The 23,096-nt window shown below is 41.9% G+C and overlaps 1 protein-coding gene across 13 annotated transcripts in view; it reads left to right on the forward strand.

Moving 5' to 3' along the window:
• MYCBP2 (MYC binding protein 2) overlaps positions 1-23,096 on the forward strand; it is a 139,543-nt gene that overhangs the window by 31,443 nt on the left and 85,004 nt on the right. For 11 of the 13 annotated variants that reach the window (XM_033147922.1, XM_033147924.1, XM_033147928.1 and 8 more), the window contains exons 15-20: positions 1,661-1,865; positions 4,323-4,468; positions 5,915-6,016; positions 9,864-9,971; positions 19,795-19,914; positions 21,438-21,519. In XM_033147922.1, coding sequence (XP_033003813.1) covers positions 1,661-1,865; positions 4,323-4,468; positions 5,915-6,016; positions 9,864-9,971; positions 19,795-19,914; positions 21,438-21,519 — 763 coding nt within the window. The remainder of the gene's footprint in view (positions 1-1,660; positions 1,866-4,322; positions 4,469-5,914; positions 6,017-9,863; positions 9,972-19,794; positions 19,915-21,437; positions 21,520-23,096) is intronic. The other 2 variants (XM_033147927.1, XM_033147929.1) reach the window with 1 other exon arrangement.

A 23,096-nucleotide genomic window follows, 5' to 3' on the forward strand; every position in this document is an offset into this window, starting at 1 on the left:
TTCATCTGAACCTAGGTTTAGATTGTATGGATCTATCTGCAATGAGTTGTATACTCTCTCCCCTTTCTCCCATGTGTGGGATTGGGGAATAAAAGCTTGTGTTCTCAGTTTTTACTAAGTCATATTTCCATTATGTATGAACTTTAGGAACCCAAACTTGTTCTAGCTCTGGTTTGCTGAACAAAGCAGGATAAAAGCATGGTTCAGTGTGTTGGCTAGTGTTAGAATAAACCATAGCTCCCAAAGTATGTATTTAATAGAGAACTGCAGGTTACTCAGAGCTGAAATCAAAATCTCACTCCTCTCCTCTAATGCACCAAGATTAGGAAGGGAAAGAGGAGTTCAGGTGCCCGAGGTTTCTGGGTTAGCAGAATCTGTAACCTGAAGTGTCTGTAACCCGAAGTACCACTGTAATTAGAATGCAAACAGTATGGCACCAGCCCTTTCATTAAAAGCAAAGCCCATTGGAACAAGAAGATCTTAACCTGCCTGCAGAAGGACAGCAAGGAGGGAGCCAGTCTAACTTCTCTAGGGAAGGAGTCTGGGAACAGCCACTGAGAAGGTCCTGTCCCGCACCCATACCAAGTGTGCCTGTGAGGGTGTCAGAATTGAAATAAGGCCCTCCCCTGAAGATCTCAGAAACTGGACTTGTTCATATGAGGGAATATGGTCTTTCAGATAGCTTCCTCTCTATACCTAGCCCTGGTCAACAATTTGGCTGCATGTCTTTGCGCTAGTTGACATTTTTGATCACTTTTCAACATACAACATACAAATCCTTTATTCGACCGATAGTCAGAAAGAAGAAAAACATTTCTCAATACAAAATTATAGAACTAAAAACATCAGAGGGATACACAATTAAAAATAGGACAGCACTAGTAAACCTCATACAGATAACCCACATCGAGACATTCGATTTTGCGCTTCCGCCACTTGAGCGCCAAGAAGAGGAATTTAGCCACAGATAAGGCTATTTTCCCAGTGGGCTTATTCAGCAGATATGCTACCTGCCTTTCTCTTAATCGAGAGCTAAACTGAGATATATATGGGGCTATGAGATACTGCCTTAAATCGTTATAAAAGGGACAACTCAGTAGAATGTGTTCTGTGGATTCTACCTCTCCTAAAGCACAATGGCACGTTCTCTGATCATATGGAACTCCTCTAAATCTTCCCCTCAAAACCGCCGAATCAAGAACGTTCAGTCTGGCCGCAGTGAGAAGTCTGCGGTATTCCACATAGTGGATATCTGCCAGGTAACGGGCTGGTGCAGCCCGATACACCTGCTCCCCCAGAAACACCCCAGGTTTCACGCGGGCTATGTCCTCGTGTCTGGCGATATCCCCCAATCTCTGAGCGATTATGCATGTCTATAAGTCATGGACTCTATATAAAGGGAGGACAGTCCGCACTTCTGCACTTCCTCCACCACCTCCCCTTCCCATGGTGATTTAAAATTATCCTTCAGTATCAGGGGGGCCAAACCCACCGGTCTAAAGCAACACAATGTAGAGGGTGTTACATTAACTACAGCTTTAGCTGGACATCGTAGACCCACATAAAATTACTGCTCTCCAAACATAGTTTTACCACGTAAAACTCTGTACTGCTCTGCTCTGCTGTCTTGTCAGATCTGTTAATGGTTGTTTTCTCTCAGGTTTTGGAGTGGAGAACATGGCGACAGCAATGGATGAAGATTTAGAAGAGGAGCTAGATGAGAAAGATGAGAAATCCATGATGTGTCCACCAGGCATGCATAAATGGAAGCTGGAGCAATGTATGGTGTGCACCGTTTGTGGGGACTGCACAGGCTATGGAGCAAGTTGTGTTAGCAGCGGACGTCCCGACAGGGTTCCCGGAGGGTAAGTAAAAATGCCTAATATGTAGCTGAACAATACTTTATTTATATGTAAATTTATGTAGGGTGCTAACCCGCCCAATACTAGTCAGTGAAAGAAAGCATACCCATACAGGTGATTTTTTTAAATAAAAAGACTAGCTGATATTGTTTTCTAAGAAGAAATTCTGAATTGCTTATAGCTGTGTTAATTTCACCGATTGGAATGTATTGTTTTCTGATTAATAGTTAGGCCTATATGTGTGCTGGATGACTATGTTTTGAAAAGAGGGAAGACCTGAGTTTTAACATGCAGCAGATACCGGTACCTGTAAAACTCACCAAAAACACACGCCTTGCAAATGTTTTCACTTGGATCCAGACTTTGTTTCTCTTGGTAAAGGGTGTGTGTGGCTTCTGCTGATTTCCCCCTCTACTCCACTGTATCCTCCAGAAACCTGCTCTGGAGGATTGGTAGACCCTCCAGCACGTGGGTGGGTGGAGCAAGAAAATTGGTTAAAATTGCTACCTCCCCCTTTCTGCCAGTGGGATTCTTTGAATGAATCAAAAGGCTACCATGAACAAAAGAATCCTTCTATTTGCAGATAGACCCAAACATAGCTATCTCCACATTTGCATAACTTTGATCTTCCATTTTTCACAGGAATCTTGTTTTCAGAGCTATGCTATTTAAAAACAAACTACCTCTATATTTAGGGACGTGGGGGCTCTGCCTCCATGCTCACTTTGCTTGCCAAAACCCCTTACTCGATTTCTGTGCCCTGAATTCAATTGTGCAGGGTGAACCTGTGCTTGCTTCTGCTGCTGATTCTCCCTGCCTTTTTGGCCAGTTCCTGCGGCTGGCTGTCCATGAGTGTGGTCACTGGAACAGGGCAGGATGAAAGGTGACATGAAGCCGAGCCTGGCTGTGTAGAGGAAGGAGTGGGCTGGAGCACTTGCTGCCCCCTCCAACGTCACTTGCAGCATATGCCAGTAGCCGAAGCAGCCCCAGCCTCCCATAGCCAGCTAGCGGAGTTGCACAGAGCAGTCAAGGTTCTCCTTTCTCTCCCCCAGTAGCAGTGTTACCTGGCTGTGCATCACCTGGATAAGGAAGGGAGAGTCATCAAGACTCTTAGTGATGGAGTCTCCGTGAATACAGTGGTACCTCGTGTTACGGATGGGATCTGTTCCGGAGGCCTGTCCATAACGTGAAATGCCTGTAACTCAAAGCGCTGCGTCTGTGCAGGCACCCAGCATGATTTGGCGCTTCTGTGCGGGCGCAAAACGCGATTTAGCACTTCTGCACATGTGCGAGTGGCGAAACATGGAAGTAACCCGTGCCAGTACTTCCTGGTTGCCGCGGGACGTAATGCGAAAAGACGCAACATGAAGTGGACCCAAAATGAGTAATGACTGTATTAGGCACATACCTAGTCTCTACACCTCTATGGTCCTTAGCTGCGTTATGCAGAATCAGAGCATTGGTCCATCTAGCTCAGTAGTGTATACACTTACAGGCAGTGTGTCTTCAAATTTTCACACTGTGTTCTATCTTAGCCCTACCAGGAGATGCTGGAGTTTGCACCTGGGAACCTTCTGCATGCAAAGCATATTTTCTACCACTGACTGGCAGCCCTTTGCCAAAGGGACTTTTTTGCCTAACAGCAGCAACAACAATAAAAAATTAAAAATTAAAACTTATCTTCAAGTTGCTAGCATGAATTCTATAGGTTTTAAGCACTCCCCACCCTGTCCCCACCTTGTAAGTCTTGGGAAAGTGTGTGATTATAGTCTAAAGCAAATATAGTGTATAGAGAGAGAAAAGAATTATTCACACAGAATTTTGCTTGCAGTGATGTGATGGATTGTAAAGTTCAACACTGGGAGTAGGTGGTATGATTTTACGCTTGTGAGTTAAAAGGCTCTCAAGATAGTCACCAGGCATTAGGGAGAGTATATTTTCTATGGTGTGCTTTTGGAGGGCGCTGTCAATGGGAAGTCATTGAGTATGGCCACATGGATACAAGAACTCTTTAAAACTACTTTGAGGGTTTTTTTCCAATCAAAATTTTGTGAAATTAAAAATAGTAATTAACTACCACATCTGTTCTTGTTGGTCTTTGCTTGAGATGGTATTTTGCAGATATATTTTAGTCTGTATTTGGTTGTTTTGTTTTATTAATTATGCTTTTTGTTGTGATTGTATACTTTTGCTTTGTAAACTGCCTTGAGAGGGCATTTGCCATTAAAGGTGGCCTAAAAGTCTCTTGAATAAATAAATTTTATCAGGGATTGAGATGCCAAAGACTAATTACAGGCAATATGGCTGATTCCATTTGGGAGCATTGAAGAAGTATGGAATATATTTGTGGCACAATGAGCAAACCATGGTTAAGGGCTAAGTGGGTTTTGATCTTAGTTATATGCATGAGTGTTGAGAGTATTTCCTCTTTGGGTAATAAAATATCTGTGCTTTTTTCAGAATCTGTGGTTGTGGTTCTGGTGAGTCTGGCTGTGCTGTATGTGGGTGTTGCAAAGCCTGTGCTAGAGAACTAGATGGTCAGGAAGCAAGGCAAAGAGGAATTCTTGATGCCGTAAAAGAGATGATACCACTGGACCTTCTGCTAGGTAAGTGATTTGAAAATGGGAAACATGGAAACCTTTGGAAGAGGGTTTAAGCTTAATGTTACCAGTCATTTCCCTGAGCTGACTTGGTGCTGCGTTTAAAACCAGTCCTCCTTAAGAACCATACTTAAATGTAGTAGTTTAATGTAAGAATGTTAAATATGCTCTGGGCGTTTTAATTTGGGATGAAATTTACTCTTGAGCCAGAGATGTTAAATTTCTGGACAATTTGAAGCCATGGAAGAAACCCTGGGTGATATAAATCTAGATTGTACTCAAAGTATACCCATTAAAATCAATGGATTTAAGTAACTTTGACTTAAATCCATTGATTTCAAAGGGTCTATTCAGAGTATGAATAACATGGGTGTCTCCCTGCCCCATTTTTTTCTGAGAAAAAAATAAAAGTGTTGTGGGAAATAGAAATATACCTAATACTAACCTTCTTTAAAAGCCAAAAAATATTTTACTGCTTCCTCAGCATAAAATGCATTTTAGTTAGCATATCAAATTGTACTATTGTCTATATCAGAAATTTACAGAGCAATCCTATGCATTTTTACTCAGCAGTAAGCCATACTTTGTTAAGTGGAGCTTTCTAATCAGGTAGATGTGCTTAGCTTAACAGTTAAGTGAGGGAAGAGGTAAAAAAAATAAATCAACAAACGAGACTCAAGTTCAAAAGGAGAGTATCTCAAACTTAAACCAAACGTTCTGCAAAAGAAGACAAGCAACATTTCACAAGCAACAAAGATTTTTCTTGCTCCTCTCATGAAGATGGCAGCACCCTCTTTAATACTGTAGGTTGCCTTATGAGAGTAAAACTCTGTATTAAAAAGCATTTCACTCATCTCCCCAGAGAATATTTCTTTAGGGTTTTTTAATTGGTTTCTTAGTACAGTGGTACCTCTGTTTGCGAATGGGATCCGTTCCGGAGCCCCGTTCGCAACATGAGCAACATGTAACATCAAGCGCTGAATCTGCGCATTTGCGCGACGCGATTCAGCGCTTCTGTGCATGCGTGAATTGCTGAACCCGGAAGTAACCCGTTCCGGTACTTCTGGGTTCGATGCGTTCGTATTCTGTGACGAACGCAACCTGAAGCAATCGTAACCAGAGGTACGACTGTATTTCCAATTTTTCCTTTAGTAAAAAAAGTTTCAGGGGAAAAAAACACCCAGCTCCAGACAGTTGGGGGACACTTCAGAAGAGTGCAACTTAGAAGCAATGATAGGAACAGAAAATTGTCTAATAGAGTGATCCCCCTTCTATTCCTAAAATTGTTTTTTTTTTTGTCTCTCATGCTGATAGATAAAGCACAGCACACTCACGCAGCTATATCTTTGATTCAAAGCCTTACTTTCTTTTTCAAGTGCTTTAGAAATGATAGTATGCATTTAGTATGCTGACAGTATGAAAATTCACGGTTCCCTTTCTGTTTTTCTCCAGCTGTCCCTGTGCCTGGAGTTAATATCGAAGAACACCTCCAGTTGCGACAAGAAGAAAAGCGGCAGCGTGTGAACAGGAGGCACAGATTGGAAGAAGGGAGAGGTCAGCAGAACTAACTTCTATTTAAGACTTAAGTCTAAGTGGATAAACATAATTCTGAGAAACTGTCGTACAAAAATCAGCTTCTAAATCCCAGAAATGAATGTAGAAGGGCTCAAACCAGTCTGAGATTATATTGCTGCTTTGTTGGGCTTTTGTGGAGAACAGAGTCACAGAGGCTGACTTCTATCCACAATAAATAGCTAAATCCATCTTCCTGAGCTACTGCAAAAAACTTGGAATCTACTTTCCCCCAAGATGAACCTTTTCTGTGTGATCTGAAACATCTATAACAGCAAGAGGAGCAGGGAGGTGGCTCTGTAAGGGACACAGTACTTTTTGGCCTCCCTTAAATACTGCTATGATTAGTTTATTAGGTACTTAGGGCTTCAATGAGTTCTGAAACTAATAGGTAGAGTTATGTTGGCACGTCCTATTTTGTTTCTGTTTTTTAAAAGCAAAAAGTGAACTACTTAAAGTGCATTGAGTTTGTGGATTTCGCAGGTGGAATGAGGATTTAAAGACAGAAATGTTGGGTTTTGCTCTTCCATCAAGATGCAGGATACCAGTGCATGAAGATTAGTTTGTTTGTCTTCTAGGCAAATGAAGGATTTCCCTTTCTTAATGACAGTGTTATATTCATATGTTCAGGACACTATCGCTGAGCATGAAATATTTTACAATTTCTGAATTTGTCTTTAGATTGTCTTAGGATCATCTTTCAGTTTTGTTCTGTGGCATAGACTGATAGAATACTGCAAAATGCAGTAGGCCAGCTGTGATAGAGCACTGTGTGTTTTTCTTTTAAAATACCAAGAAACCATGTCTGGAAAAGGATTTGGGTCCCACTTCTGTGTGTATTGAGGAGGAAAGGGTCAAACTATGTGTGTGTGTTCACCTTCACAGTGGGCACAGTTAGCGTATCTTGTTCTTAGTACCCAAACACAAAATTATACCATGAGAACTTGCCTTCTCATACAGGGGCGAACAAAGTCTTGCAGACACCCGGAGCGGGGCAAACCGCCAGCTGTACACGTGTTGCGCCACTACGTACAATGCATGCGTGGCACCACTACGTAGAGCGCATGTGTGGCGTCGCTACGTAGGGTGCATGTGCGGAGTCGCTATGTACAGCGCATGCGTGTGACACTGCGCATGCGTTGTACGTAGCGGTTTGCCACCAGCGCCCTCCAAGCACCATATGGACCGTGGCGGAGTCCTTTGCTTGTGGCTGCAGCGGCAGCGGAGGGATCCTCCACTTGCGGCTGTAGTGGTGACAGAGGGATCCCACCGCTGTCCGTTCGGTGCTTGGGTGGCGGCAGCAGCAAACCCCTATGTACAGCACATGTGCGGCGTTGCTATGTACAGCGCATGCGTGTGACACAGCACAAGCATTGTACATAGCAGTTTGCTGCCGGCGCCGCTTGAACACCTTATGGATTGTGGCGGGATCCTCTGCTCGTGGCTGCAGCCTGAAACGGAAGATCCTTCACATGCGGTTGCGGTGGTGCAATGGCTGCTCGCGCCACTGCGCCTGGGGGCAGCGGGGTGAGCACCCCGTGTGGTGCCTTCTTGTCACCCCCCAGACATGGCACCTGGCCGCCCCCCGCCCCCCCTTGCAACACCACTGTTCTCATAGTCATGTGAGATGTCAGATTATATTTCAAGGAGGAATACTTTTCATGTAACGTTTAAGAGCTAGAAAAAAACCCAGTGTGTCTGTTAAGGTAGAACGGGCCAACGCTGTGTTTCAATATTAGTCGCATGCACCCAAGCAGTTCTTAATATTTTTACTCACTTTTTTAGTGCAGACTTTGCTTTTTTATGTGGGTATTTGAATACATATCAGATTATTATGAAGGAACAAAAATAGCTGGATTCTAAGATAAAAATACATAATTTTAACGATTTTTGGTAAGGGTAGTAAGATTTCATTTAAGATGTAGAAAAGAAATTGGCAAACCTTAGTTCAAGAAACCAAACCTCAGCTTTTGATCTTGCTAGCTTATTTCTATTCTGAAAACATCGTTTGAAATCTTGAGCAGTTCATGTTGGTCTCAGAATAGTTGCAACACGGAGGATGACTGATGTGGCAGGACACCTCTCCACAGTAAAGAAGGAATGCAGTGATCTGAAATTAGTGCTGCTTGGTCTGTTCAGGCATGAGACTTGCAAGAAACTCGGTTGATAGACAGTCTTCTAAAAAGGAATGGGATATTTAAGGACTTTCTTTGGGATTTTTGTGTTGGGCAGAGTGTGTCCTTTCGTCCATTCTCTTTAGAATGGACTCAATGTGCATTTGTCAACATGAAACCATTACCAAGTACTGTATTGCAAGATCTGAGACCTCCTGTGTTGTTGTTCTAGGTGCACATTCCTCTGCATCATGATTTTTGGCATTGGTATTCCAGGAAGAACTGCGCTGAGATCTTATGATGACGGGCAGTATATAAATCAAATAAATAGATAGTATTGAGTAAACGCATGAAACCAGAACTTCTGGCAGCAGTTCTGGAAGTAGCATATCTTCTGGAAAAACCCGTCTTACCATTTGATTGTAACATATCTTTTGAAAAACCAACACAAAAGACATGCAGCATAACAAGTTTCTCTAGGTCACCTACAGATCAGCACATGTGGCACTGAGAAGACCAGGGAGCTGATAGATTATAATCAGCGGTGGAAGGAGCAAAGGATTCTGGACTGGCCTTTCTCACAGCCCAACTCTGCTGATATTTTATATTTTTCTCTTTCAGAGAAAATAACAAAGTACCCAGACGTTTGGCGTTTAGATAGACTTGTCGTAGGGCTCTTGTTGATGATCAGTAGTTTTACAGTTCCCGCTTCACAATTGTAAAAGTACCTGCTTTTTGGGTTTTGTGGCTTCCGGAAATGTGTGCTTCGGTTTCCGAATGTTTCGGAAGTCGAACGGTCTTCCGGAACGGATTACGTTTAAAAACCGAGGTACCACTATATAGTGATTGTGCTTAAATCAGTAACCATGCAGGTAATAGATACTGTTTATTTTTCCATACTGTGTTCTGTAGTACACGATTTTGGAGTCAATTTGCTTCATTGGTATCCAGATGGGTGGGGTGTATATATAATTAAATTATTATTATTATTATTATTATTATTATTATTATTATTATTATTATTCCTACAGAATACTTGCTTAATAAAGTTGCCCTGTACAGATGGTTCCTACCCACAGGAAAGGGATTGGGATATTGTGAGCTTGAGCTTACCTCGTTTCTATTGACTACCCATTTTCAGACCTGTCTGATATCTAGTCATTGACGGTCATAACAGAATAGAAATCTCTGTGTGTAGGCCTGATTGTGTCTTGGATAGCTATCAAAATAATAGGGATCAATCAAACAGACCAGGATCTTTGTATATGACCATATTCTTATGCTACATTAAACATACATTAGGCAGGTCCAATGCAGGTCTGGTTGCTCAATGCATGTTGGCATATGGCGCCTGCTTAGCTTCAAATTTACAGTCCGTTTTCCGGTTGGAGAAAATAGTTTGTACATTTAGGATTGATGTGTACTGGCTTTATTTGCGAGAGGGGAAAAAACTGATTGAGGAGGGGGAAGGGGTGAACTGAGCTCCAGTATTCATACCCAACAAGACCACAGTGTTTTACTCTTGTGTCATTATGTATGATTTCAGATGTACTCAGATTCTAATTAGATTTTAATACCTGTTCCAAAAGTATGAAATATTGAGTATTGATTATTGCATCCTTTTCCATGCTTTTAATTTGATTCTTTTTTGTTTGTTGAACACAGTTTCCATTTTGTGAGCTTTCCTATGCATGTGCAATAAATTTTCTCCTCAGGCCCCCTTGTATTTCCTGGTCCTATTTTTATGAACCATCGAGAGCAGGCTCTAGCCAGAATAAGACCCCATCCAACACAGCTAAAGCATAACCGGGACAAGCATAAAGGTATTTGGTCTTCCTTATTGACTGGGGTGGACTTACACCTATTCTTCAAGTTATTTTTCTATCCACTGGGTATTAAAAGAAGTTCACAAAACTTACTGTCTCTTCTGGCTAATCTTCAGTAACCTGAGGAGAAAGGAAAACACATTTTTTTTATGTTGAGCTGTTTTTCCCGTGAGAATATGTGAAAATGTGCATTACTTTCATTTTAATTTCCCTTTCCTTTAATGCATGCCCTTGTTTCATTGCTTTGTTTTCTTAATGAAAAATGGGAGTGACATCAAAGAATTCCTTCTAGTAGGATTGGTGACTATATGCTGGCTGGATAAAAAATACATATTTTTGTCTACATTGTGTACTTTGAAATCCTGAAACTGATAGCAACCATTGTTGGGAAACAGGCATTCCCGTCTGACTTTGAAGGAAGCGCTTATGTTTTTCATAGCAAGCAGTAGTGGACAACATGGTGGGGTAACACTGAGGGGTTTGCCCCCTGCCCCCCTGCCCTTCCGCTTCCCACTGGGCAGCATCAACTCAATTGTTGGGAAGTCAGGCAAGTGTTCCTGCCCACCATGCCGTCTGCTACTGGTAGCAACAGAGCTCGCAGTGGCAATGCAGGTGAAAAAGAACCCGTTGGACTAGAGATGGTTCATGGGCTGTATACTGCTTACACCTGCTCTAGACGATTCAGGTCAGGTCGTAACTCATAAAGAATACTTGCCTCACTACTACTTACTTGGTGCTAAACTTTAAAACCCTAAACGGCCTCGGCCCTGTATACCTGAAGGAGCATCTCTGCCCCCACAATCCAGCCTGCACACTGAGATCCAGCTCTCAGGACCTTCTGGCAGTTCCCTCCCTGCGAGAAGTAAAGTTGCTGGGAACCAGGCAGAGGGCTTTCTCGGTAGTGGTGTCTACCCTGTGGAACACCCTCCCATCGGATGTCGAAGAGATAAATTAATATATGACTTCCCATAGACATCTGAAGGCATCCCTGTTTAGAGAGGTTTTTAATGTTCGATGTTTTATTGTGTTATATTTTTCTGGGAGCTCCCCAGAGTGGCTGGGGCAACCCAGTCAGATTGGAGGATATAAATAATAAAATGATTATTGTTGTAATTATTCAGAATCCTGAAATGTATAACCTTTTAATAAGTGTAGAATAGGCATCCCTCCTGCAAATCTATCTATCTATCTATCTATCTATCTATCTATCTATCTATCTATGTCTACCGTATAGCCCAGGTATAGGCAAACTTGGCCCTCCAAATGTTTTGGGTCTACAACTCCCATCATCCCTGGCCACTGGTCCTGTTAGCTAGGGATCATGGGAGTTGTAGTCCCAAAACAGCTGGAGGGCTGAGTTTGCCTATGCGTGGTATATCCATATATCGTGTGTGGCAGTGGCAGGAAGCACTGACACTCCACATTAACCTAATTTCATTTTTTAAAAAAATTAAAAATAAATTTTATTGGGTTTTAAGAATTACACAATTTATACAAATTATGATTTGACAAAAAAAGAAAGAAAGAAATGAAGAAGAAAAAAGAAAAGGAAGAAAAAACTTGAACAATCTTTAACATACAAAATTTAAATATAGACAAAAGATATAAATATATATGGACAAAAAAATGAATACTACATTTTTTTCCACACCCCATTCCCCAGTCAGTGTTGACTTCCAACCTAATCCTTTATTGCGGTTTCTGTAACTACACATTTTTTTTTGTATACCTGAAACTATTATTTCTCCTTTTTTCTATTCGTCTTGAGCCCACTCATATGTTAGATAGGAGATTGGCCCTTTCTACAGAGTTCCCTATATAATCTTTAAATGCTTTCCAATCATCTTCTATTTTTTGTTCTGTTATTCCCCTAGCTTCTCCTACCTTCCTTGCCATATTTTGATATGATAACATTTTGATTTGCCAATCTTCCATATTTGGTACCAATGTGCTCTTCCAATTTTTTGCAGTTAGGAGCCTTGCCGCCGTAGTTGCATACATTAGCACGCATCTGTCTTTTTCCTTGATTTCATCGCCTAGCATTCCTAGCAGAAAAAAATCTCGGGATCTTTTTTAAAGGAGTACTTTGTACAGTCGTTGCTCTGTTTGAACATGGGCTCTAGATGTTGAACTCATATTGAAAACAAGGTTTTTAACATACAGGTTCAGGAAGATTCCTAGTGGCTTAAATCCATGTGATATCTTGGTGGTGGTGGTGGTGGTGGTGGGGTGTGTGTGTGTGTGTGAAGCTCTTTGTGTTAACACTAAATGTAGTGAGAGTGGTAAACAAGCACACAGACAGCATGGGGAGTACTGTAGGAACAAGCAGGGACAGCAATGGGGGCAGATGGAGCACTTCTTGAACTACATAGCTCCCACTCGTTGGTTGACCCTCTACCCACCAGGAGCCTGGCACACGTGACCTTTTCGGTTTTGATTCGGCTCCTCTGTGCAGCAGCTGCCTTCTAGAAGATACCCAGCATGCAGTGCTCACGTAGAGAATTGCATGCTGGGTAATTTTATGGAGGGCAGCTGCTGTACAGAGGAGCTGAATCTTGCTGTCCGAAAGAGTAGGCAGCACATGCTGGTCAGCCCGCTCTCCGTCTCTCCTTTCTCCGGGCACTGGTGCTTCAGTGCCGTAAACAAAAAAGCAGCAAACAGCAGGAGTCTGAAGATGAAGCAGCAACAGCAGTTCCCCTTTCCTTCTGCATTAGCCTTGCTGGTATCAAGAAAATATGCTTGAATAGTGATTTTTTTTAAAAAAAGCTTTTGATGTTTAAGCTGGCTGACGCTCTAGTGAGCAACCAATATATTGCAGGCTTTAAAGCAGCCCCACAGTTGATTATTTATTTTGTACCTTAATCCTTTCCCTAAGAATGCTGTGTAGATGCCTTAAAACTCAAAAGCATGCATGCTTATCATTATCTGATGAGGAAAGCCTTTTAACAAGTCATTGTTGCATAATTTCATTAACTTTAGCCTCGTGGTTTTATGGATGCAAATACTTGCAGTTGAGAGCTGTCTCTACACAACTGAGTCAGGTTTGAACACTTGGAAATTCCATTTCACTTGACCCAAATGATATTGAAACAAATGCTAGATTCACAAACCAGTTAAGCTTCCCTGCTTGGATTTTATAACACTGCCCTAACCATGTCTATTCAAAAATAAGTCCTATTGAACTGGTGTGGATTACTCCCAAGCAAGTAGGATTAGTTAGGATTGTGGATTTAGCCTGTTGAGAGGGAAACTTAAATTTTAGAATATTCCCATTGGAATTAAGAGACTATTGCATTTGAATTTCTTTTCTTTTATTAACTCCCAGTAGTGTAACATAGGATCAACAAAACTAGTTTCCCTCTGGACCAAAATGATAGTGTTGAAATGAAGGAAGCTTTGGCTAACTAAGTGGAGTTTTGTGTTCAAGGACTTGTGGTGGTTGCTCACAAGTAATGAGGCAAAGGTCCAGCCCGTCTTTTAACAGGTTTATTGTGCATACTATGTACAGTGCAGAGTTACAGTTTTCATGTCTGTATCAATCACTCAGAGAATCCAGGAGTGGCCCCTTCCGGTTGCGACCCCAACATAAGAATTTTGGCACCCCCCAGTCTCCGCGTCCCCTCCTTACTTTTCACCCCTCTGTGCTTTTCGGGCAACAGAAATGGCATGCCTCCCTCGTCGCCCATCGGGCGAGAGGAGCGCAGGGTCTCCCCAGCATCCCCAGAGCCCCTACGCTCATGGCCCCTGGTCTCCTGCTCTTCCCCACTGGAGACGTTGCTGTTTCCTCTGCTGGAGGAGGTGCTGCTAGTCAGGTGGGGCTGGGGCTCCCTGTAGCCTCCCGAGAGCCCTTCCACCACCTTGCGCTCAACCGGGGACAGTTCCCTGACAACTATGAACTCCATTCAGTCTCAGTAATTAAAAACTTTCAACCCAAGAACTTAATTCCAAGTAAAAACAATGAGTGCTATAGCACATTAAAGACTTAACAGATTTGTTATGGCAGAAGGTTTCATGGACTGAAGTCCACTTGAAATAAATTTTAAAAATTGAAAAATTGTCCAGTAGAACTTTAGAGACCAAATAAGTTTTTACTGGGTGTAAGCTTCTGTGTGCATGCACACTTCTTCAGCTACACTGAAACAGAAGTCACCAGACACTTGGGTGGGGTTTTTCTCAGAAGGATAGAATTTTTTTATTTTGACTGCGTCAGACCAGCACAGCTACCTACCTGAATCTGAAGTCCACTTGCTTTGTCAGATGCTTTAACTCTTAGTTTTGCAGGCATATGAAGGAGAAAATTAAAAGGTGGGAGTTGAATGACAATGATATTCAAAAGAATACAGTTGGTGATGGTGAGCTTAAGTGTGTGTTCAATATGCACCTCTTTTACAGTAGCTAGTTGTGGACAGTTTGTAAGTCCTAGAGGGAGGATGTGATTTGAGAATGAAGGGGAGTGGCCAAGGGGCTATCCACATATATTTTGCATGGATTGTTGGATTTAGTCATGCTATGGTGAGCAGATTCAGAGTGCCTGTCACTCACAAAAGTCTGTGGATGGTTCCTGAACAGTCAAAAGCCAGTCAGAAAAATACAGCTTAGGGTCGTGGCTAGCCAAACTTCAGAAGGGCTGCATCTAGCTTTGGTTTTCTCCAGTTATAAACACGGCTCCCATGGTAATCAAAGCCCCATATGTGACCCATACTCCTTGGCACCTGGTGCCTGGCACTTCGAAAGGTAAAGAATGGAATTTCAAAATTTCAACCTCTTGAAAAGAATGGACCAGGCCCTTCCAAGCAAATGCAAGGTGGCAAGATGGCACCCACATCTCAAAGAATGGCTCACTCAAACCTTAAAATTAACAACTTTAAAAGAGATTTGGCAGCCCAACTTAGTTAAGCAGTTACAGAAAAAAATAAAATAAAATTGCTACACTTGCTTAGAAAATGTGATTTATGGGATGTCTGGTTTGAGAGTCATCCTGCAGATCATTGCTCCACATTCCATTTGCCAGTCTGCGGAACTGTGATTCTCTTGGAGACTCTGTTCCCAGCTGTACGTAGGGTAAGCATAGGGGAGATAAGCATTACTGATCACATTCCAGTTTCAGTAGAAATGATTGCCTTGAAAAAATGGTCAAGCTTTGACTACTCTGCAGACAAAATACATGGTAGCTTACTTCATTACTTTTCTCAAAACAATACAACAAATGTTTCTCTTAACACAGTGGGAGACAGTGAAGGCTACAGTACATGGGGTGTGCTTCAGAGAAAGCTGCCCTTAAAGATAGGAATAGACAACAAAAAATGGATCTAGTACAGTAAAGAGCTGAATTATTGGCAAAATATGGTGAATGTGGCTCAAAAATATAATTAGGAAATTGGAGATGAAAAGAAAAGAATTGAAGTTTCTGAATGTCCACAGCCATGATTGATCTACCCTATACAAAAAGATTTTATGAATATGGGAGTAGGGAACCATGCAAATGGAATAAAGCCCCCCCCCCCCCAAGGAGGAAGCATGCAGTACGTAAAATTCAGTTAAGCAATAGTACATGAACTTGGAATCCAGTGGAGATCTTTGAGGCTTTTGCAACTTTCTGTGAGCAATGGTATGCATCAGGACATACTGAGACCAAAGTAATTTAAACTTATTTATCTAAAATACAAATTCAGTAATTAACAGGAGAGGAGAGATGTGGGCTTAATTCAAATATCGCTAAGGAAGAAATCAAAGAAGTGATTAGTTCTCTTAAAACTAATAAATCACTGTGCCCTGACCATTTTATTAGTGAATTCTATAAACATTATAAGGGAATTTTGTTGTTTAATGGAATTCTGGCTGGCAAATCTCCCTTGCACGTGGAAATCACTCATAATTATTGTAATCCCCAAGCTCTTAACAATGGTTTGATAGCTCAAAAGCAAAAAAGGTTTATTTATTTATTTAAAAAACCTGTTTCAGACTTCTGCTGTTTCATGGCAGTAGCAAGTAAAGCATTATTGGCAACATACCATTAAGGACAAAAACCAGGCAGGTAAAACATGGAATAGGAATGTTGGGTTGGGGAGGGATGTCATCTGGGAAGCTGCAGTTTGTTCAACCAGTTCATATCTGCTCTGTGTTCCAAATCAGTCTGTAATTTTCCAAAAAAAAAGTTAGGTTTGGATGTACTGTATTTGGACACCTGTTTAGGACAAACAGTAATTTCCATGAGGTCAGAGAATAATTTTTGATCCCTTGGAGAAATTTGAAAACATAAAGCTTCTGTTTCTTATAATTAACCACAAGGCCCGAGACCTTTCTAAATCAATTCAATTTGTCCTTGATCAGAGAACACAAACCATTAAGGACAAAACAAAATAAAAAATTTAAAAAATTCCTCCCACCAGCACCTTAGAGACCAACTAAGTTTTCGTGTGCATGCACACTTATACGTATGCATGCACACGAAAGCTCATACCAGTAACAAACTTAGTTGGTCTCTAAGGTGCTACTGGGAGGAATTTTTTATTTTTTATTTTGTTTCGACTATGGCAGACCAACACGGCTACCTACCTGTAACATTAAGGACAACAGTAGTGAAGAGTGTATGTGAGTATGTTCATAGTCTTCATTTGCAGTAAACAGTTGTGCATCATTTCAGGGTTAAAGAAGGATATTTTTTGTTTTTTAAATAAAGGCATGGAGCTGTTAAGAAACATCTGTTTTTAAATTCTAAACGCTCAGCTTGCATAGTACTAGTGACCATTAAAATCGGCATATCGGTAATTGTTTTGACTCAACTGATATGAAAGTTCATTCTTGAAGAATGGACTTGAGTTTCTATGCAACACGTTTAATGTATTCAACAACTGAATATAGAGATGTAACTAAACATGTAGCATCTGAGAAATAGAGTTTGATAAAGCCTAGACACTTTTAAAATGAATACTACTCTTTAAAATTATAATATATTGAAAGCTGTATAATTCAACAAGTGGGTCGGTGTTATTGGGTTGTTAACTTGGCTGTAATATAAAATACAAAGAGCACAATTTTTAAATTATAGACCTTTTTTAAAAATAAAATGTGGTTTTGTGCTTAACACATTTCATAATTCTAAGCTATGCTAGGAAAGCCAACTTTGATTAGTCAGTTTGTCTTTCCAGAAATCTATTTCATCAATAAATATGTTACTTTATATACGTAGTTTGACTCAACTTTTAAGCAATTGAATTGCAGAGTCGCCATAGTTCAGTGAATAATTCACATGGCTTGCATGCAGAAGTTTCCTGGTTTAGTCCTTAGTGTTGTGGATAACTCCTTCCTGAAACTCCGAGAAGCAGTATAGACAAGATTGATCATGATGGACTGATGGTCAAATTGGGAAGGCACTAACTAGGCTTTGGGAAGAAGGAGGCAGGAGTACTTTAGGACCCTGTCAGAGCCCTTATGCCTCCTTTCCAATGCCCAGTGCCTCGCTTACCCGACTTTGGGAAGGTAGTGCGAGGGCTGGGGGAGGGGCTTCAAATGTTACTGAGGGCCTCTAAAAAAGGCATTGAGGGCCATGCATTGGCCTACCCTGTTCTAGGTGGCTGATGGCTGGAAGGTACTGCAGTGCAATGAAAGTGGGCTTTTTTGAATCCAGGGAAAATTGCAAATTCCTACGCTGTCAACCACAGGCAATGCTTTGTATAGTGGCTATTCTCATCCCGTATTACGTGTCATCAGTGTGTGACGTTTTGCACTTACTAAGTGTTGTTAAGACCAAACCATTGTTGCAGACTGTGTAGAGTAGGAATTTAGTGTAGAGATATAGGTACAGATTTAGTAATACTTAAAACAGCAAACCATTTACTATAGGATATAGCTGGCGTAGTTATATAGATTCAGTTGAAGGTCAAGGATGCATCTCTGAAGCAAACTGGATTTCAGTTTCTGTAGGTTAATGCACGAATTTGAAGTTTTGTGTCTTAAAATACAGCAAGATCCTTTTCTGCCAGGGTTGCTAAAGCTGATATATTGTGCCAATGCAATAAATAAATAAATACATGTGAGTTTATCCAGTTTTATCCTTGGGCCAGTTCCTCCGGCGCCGATCACACAGTGGGCCGGAGGGCAGGGGAGCGCGCACACATACGCATGCGCACTAGTTTCTTCCGGTGCACTATCGGGTTGGCGCGGCAGCAGAAATAGCTTGTGCGCGTGCGCAGGGCCTCTGCAGACCCGAAAGTGCGCCGGAAATGACATTTTGTGAATGTGCAAAAGCTATTTCCGTTGCCGCGCCGACCCGGAGATGGGCAGCCACACCGCACCACACCAGTAAGAGCGGGTGGCAGCAGTCGTTGGCTGCATCCTGTCCGCGGGCCTTAGTTTGGAGATGTCTGCCATAGGTTATGGCTTCAAAGCCCTATCCCGTGACCTTGGCAAGCCTCAGGTTTCTTTGATTTGTAGCAAACATTGCTGAAATCTATTGCAGTTTCTCCTCCACCCCACTCCTCCCCATACATTTGATAAAAATAACTTCTGATCCTTCGATGACTGCATGTGGCTCTGTTTGTTTTTCTTTTCATTTTGCCAAACTCAGAAAAGCACCTATTTTTAAAACAATTGAAAAGCAGAACTTGACAAAAAAGTATTCCCCTCCCCCATCTAAGCTACTGTTTTAGTCGAATGAAAATGTATGCCCATGTAATTGATGTGCAACGCTCCTTTGATTAATTGGTCAAGATTCCTTTAATTGCATTGCAGCCCTAATTACTAGGACTGCATGCTTTAATTGGTTTAATCATTGAATCTTTAGCCGATTAATCAGTCAGTGGTGGTCAACTTTAATTTGTGAAGCTGAGATTAGGGGTGCACTTTTTTTGTTCGTAGGGGCTATTTTAGTTCTGTTGTAAATAGATAAATTAATCAAAACTTGGTGGTATCTAACTAAGTGCTTATGCTGGCACAATGATTTCTGCTTCTCAAATGGAAGTTCCCCTCTTGTCTCCCCTGCAAAACTACTCTGGGGGGTTGGGGGAACCACAGAATCCCTAGAGGGCACACGGGGAAAGAAGAAGGGGGTGGCTCAGCTGAAGGTCCTTGTGCTGACAGAAGCACTTCCTTGGATGCCGCCCTTGAAATCTGAACATAACATACACTGAATAATAATATCCTGTTAGTTATGATGCTACATTTCTTTGGAGTGACTCTCACCCTCCTTTGTAATGCAGTTGGATTAGTGTGGCCATTACAAAACTCAAAGTTTAAATATTTATCTCAACAGCAGCCATTGCTTGCTTGTTTAAATCAAACATTATTTTATTTTGTGCGTGTCAACTGGGCATGGTTGTGAAATTGCTACATATTTCAAAAGAAAGCAAAACCACTTCTCACATACTCTTGCATTTTAATTGCAGCCTTCGTTAAACACATATCCATCCAATTTTTAAACAACATACCATTTTGCAACATTATCAATTTACATACAAACTGTGATTCTGAAGCTCTTAATTTCTTCAAATATATGTTGGGAAGTTGTTGTTTTTGTTTGCCTTTAACATTACTGAATTAAGTAATATGGATTTTTTTGAACTTGCTGAATGATCCCTGTAACATTTAAAAGTCTTGTTTTAGAAGAATATCAGTTTGCCACTGAAGAACTGACAGTTATTCTCTTCTGATTTTTCATAGTCACCAATACTGATACCTATTATTGTAATAACCCCTGTGCCCAAACCTTTTACCTGCACTGCTTAATCCTTTTAGTTGTTATACTGTTACTCGCTGCTCCTTCTGAGTTGATTACCACTTATTGAGGAATGGTATGGGGTATAATTGTGCATTATGTTTGTAGATGGAAGTGGAGATAGAAGTGAGAAGGATGCCAGCAAAATCACAACCTACCCACCTGGGGCAGTCCGCTTTGACTGTGAACTCCGAGCAGTACAAGTTAGCTGTGGATTTCACCATTCAGGTAGAGAATGGAAACGTTTGTGTCATGTTGACTTTATTTTGCCAATGTTAGTTGTAAGAGTTTCAATAGATCATATCTTCCTCAGAAAGCTTTGGGAGCTCGTGGTATACTTAAATTAAATAAACGAGATGCAAATTTCAGTCTTTAAAATGATACCGGTACCTGATACCTCTAGAATAGGGGTATGGGAACTTCATTTTCCTTATGGAAGCATTCCCTTTTGGCCAAGGATGGGAATCCTGTGGCCCTCTAATTGTTGTACTACCAACTCCCAGCAAGCATGGCCAATAAGTAAGGAAACGATGGGAGTTTTAATTCCCCATCCTTATTCTTGATCAGCCCTCTGGATGCCACACCCCAGCAGATTTGGGGGGGGGGGAGGGAGGGAGGGCAAAACAAGAGCGGACAAAGCCAAAGTGGGCATTGCCTTCTCACATAAACACTAATATACACTGCATACATGCCACACCCACTAATCCATGTAGCATGCGAACACTCGCATGTGTACACAAGACGCATGCAGTGCGCTCATCCATGCTTTCACTCCTCCCAAAGGTAAAGGGACCCCTGACCATTAGGTCCAGTCGTGTCCGACTCTGGGGTTGCGGCGCTCATCTCGTGTTACTGACCGAGGGAGCCGGTGTACAGCTTCTGGGTCATGTGGCCAGCATGACAAAACCGTTTCTGGTGAACCAGAGCAGCGCACGGAAATGCCGTTTACCTTCCCGCTGGAGCGGTACCTATTTATCTACTTGCACTTTGACGTGCTTTCGAACTGCTAGGTGGGCAGGAGCTGGGACCGAGCAACGGGAGCTCACCCCGTCGTGGGGATTCGAACCGCTGACCTTCTGATCAGCAAGTCCTAGGCTCTGTGGTTTAACCCACAGCGCAACCCACGTCGCACCTCAGTAGCTAGATTTTTTAAAAAAGCATTTTTGCTGTTCTTTAAACCTAACTGCTGATGTGGGAGGGCAGTCTTCGTGGAGATCTTAGGTGTCCTCCCCCCCTCCCCCAAGCAATAGTCTTCATTGCCACCAATAGTTGTTGTCAAGCCTTAATGGCGGGAGGGGATCTGTTTTTGGTGAGGGCATTGGAGTTCATGAGGAGGGCACCCCAGCTGCAGTTACCATGGCCATGCCCCCTCCGCCCCCCTATTAGACTGGGGGGGGGGACTCCAATAAAGCTTTTTCTCAGCCTAAAACCTGCCAGGGTGTGTGCATGGAGGGGATGCGGTTGAGCAGATGGAGAGACCTAGGGGTTGTATCTGGCCAGTGGGACTCTGGATCTTCACCCCTGTTTTAGAAGTAACATACTGTTCATTCATGCTAACATTTATCTAACTGTTCTTCAATTAACTTTTTAATTTGCAAAATTATATGTCATCCAAATGATTTCTGCATCAAATGCTGAAAAACCAAGAAAGCACCCCATTCTTGTTTTTTACTGGATACACTGGAAAGATTTCATACTGGGCAGACTTGTAGAAAGAGCAAACTTTTAAAGCCCTGTATTTTAACTCTTAGTTGTTCTGATGGAGAATGGAGATGTTTACACATTTGGATATGGGCAGCATGGGCAGCTTGGACATGGAGACGTTAATTCCAGGTATGTGACTATAAATGTGTTTTAAATATGAAATTGTTGCATCTTTATTCTGTTTGCAGAATACTTTCAGTTTTGCAATTTCCCTACACTGACTCAAATGCTTTTGAAGGTAATAGGAATTTTCCCCATGAGAGCAAAGCGATATGTTATCACATCTAGCCTTCAATATTTGATGCTTTTGTGTGAGTGATATACACATTCTGATTTGTGTATGGGTGTGTATATGCATATATATCTCACCGATATCCACTTGTAAACTATGTTCAGTTCAATTTATTGTGTTTAGCAAGCAGCCATGACACACATAAAAATAGTAATAACAAGATTACTGCTAATAATGGTGGTTTACATTTCTCCTCCCTGACCTTTACAGGATATATCATTTTCCACTCTCCCTTTAAGTTTTATTACACAAATTTGTAAAGCCTTGGCAAGAAATTTGGATGTTCTAAAGAATATATCCCTCTCTACATCAGACAACAAAAACAGGTCTTTGCAAGAGACATGTATATGCATATATATCTCACCTGTATCCACATGTAAACTATATTTAGGGTTCAATGTGGCAAATAGTGTTAATGGAAAGTAAATACTGTACATCATGGTATGGATCAAATTTATGAGACAAAAGTGTGACAGTGTCATGGTAAGCCATAAACCATGGCTTACTATGTGTAAATAAATTGTGTTTGCTTTTCTTAGTTAATCAAGCCCTAATTTTTGTGTTACATTCAAAAAAAGCGATCACGGCTAGTTTCACTCACAAGAAGCCAAAATCTGTAGCCAAGGTTTGTTCTTAGTTTACTGAGTGTGGTCCCATGAAACAAGAGTAGTGAAACAGGCACAATTCACTTGCACAAAGTGTTTGTCAGGATACCCCGGGGGTTGCTCACAAGTAACGACAGAGTCCTCTTACTCTAAAGACTACTGTATTGTGCATGCTTATTTACAGTGCAGAGCTAGCTAAAAACATGAGTGCTCAGTCACTTGCAGAATCCGGAAGTGCTCCTCTCCGGTTTCCCGCCCAGCACCAAAACCTCGGCACCCTGAAACAATGTCTTCTGGGTCTCCTAGCCCCCCGATGCTGTGCCTGTGCCGGAAGCTGCAACTCTCCCTCCGATCACGTCTAGCTGACGGTGCTGGGTCTCTCCCTTGCATCCCTGACCGTCTGCTGCTCCTCCTCTTCTCTGGCGACAGGCTTTGAGAGGAGTCAGATGACAGCAGTGGCTGGGGATCCCTGTACCTAAGAAAGACCTTCTCTTGAGCAAGTTCCCTGTCCCGATCCTCCCCCCTCGGAGGATCTCTTTCTCCTCTCTCCTCACAAGGAGTACTCCTGCCCTGGCTCTCCTCATGAGTAGGACCTCCGCCCGGGCTCTCCTCGCAAGGAGAAGGCAAATCCCTGTCAGTGTGGTTTATGTCATTGATGGGGAACCTGTAGCCCTCCAGATGTTACTAGACTCCCGATCCCATCATCATCGGCTATCGAACATGGGATTTGGAGTCTAATAACATCCCTGTTGTAAGACATACAAATGGAGCTAGTATTCCTCATCACTGCTTTTTAGTGTTTCAGACAA

This window comes from Lacerta agilis, chromosome 4 (genome assembly GCF_009819535.1).
Source record: "Lacerta agilis isolate rLacAgi1 chromosome 4, rLacAgi1.pri, whole genome shotgun sequence".
In the NCBI taxonomy this organism is placed as follows: Eukaryota; Metazoa; Chordata; class Lepidosauria; order Squamata; family Lacertidae; genus Lacerta; species Lacerta agilis.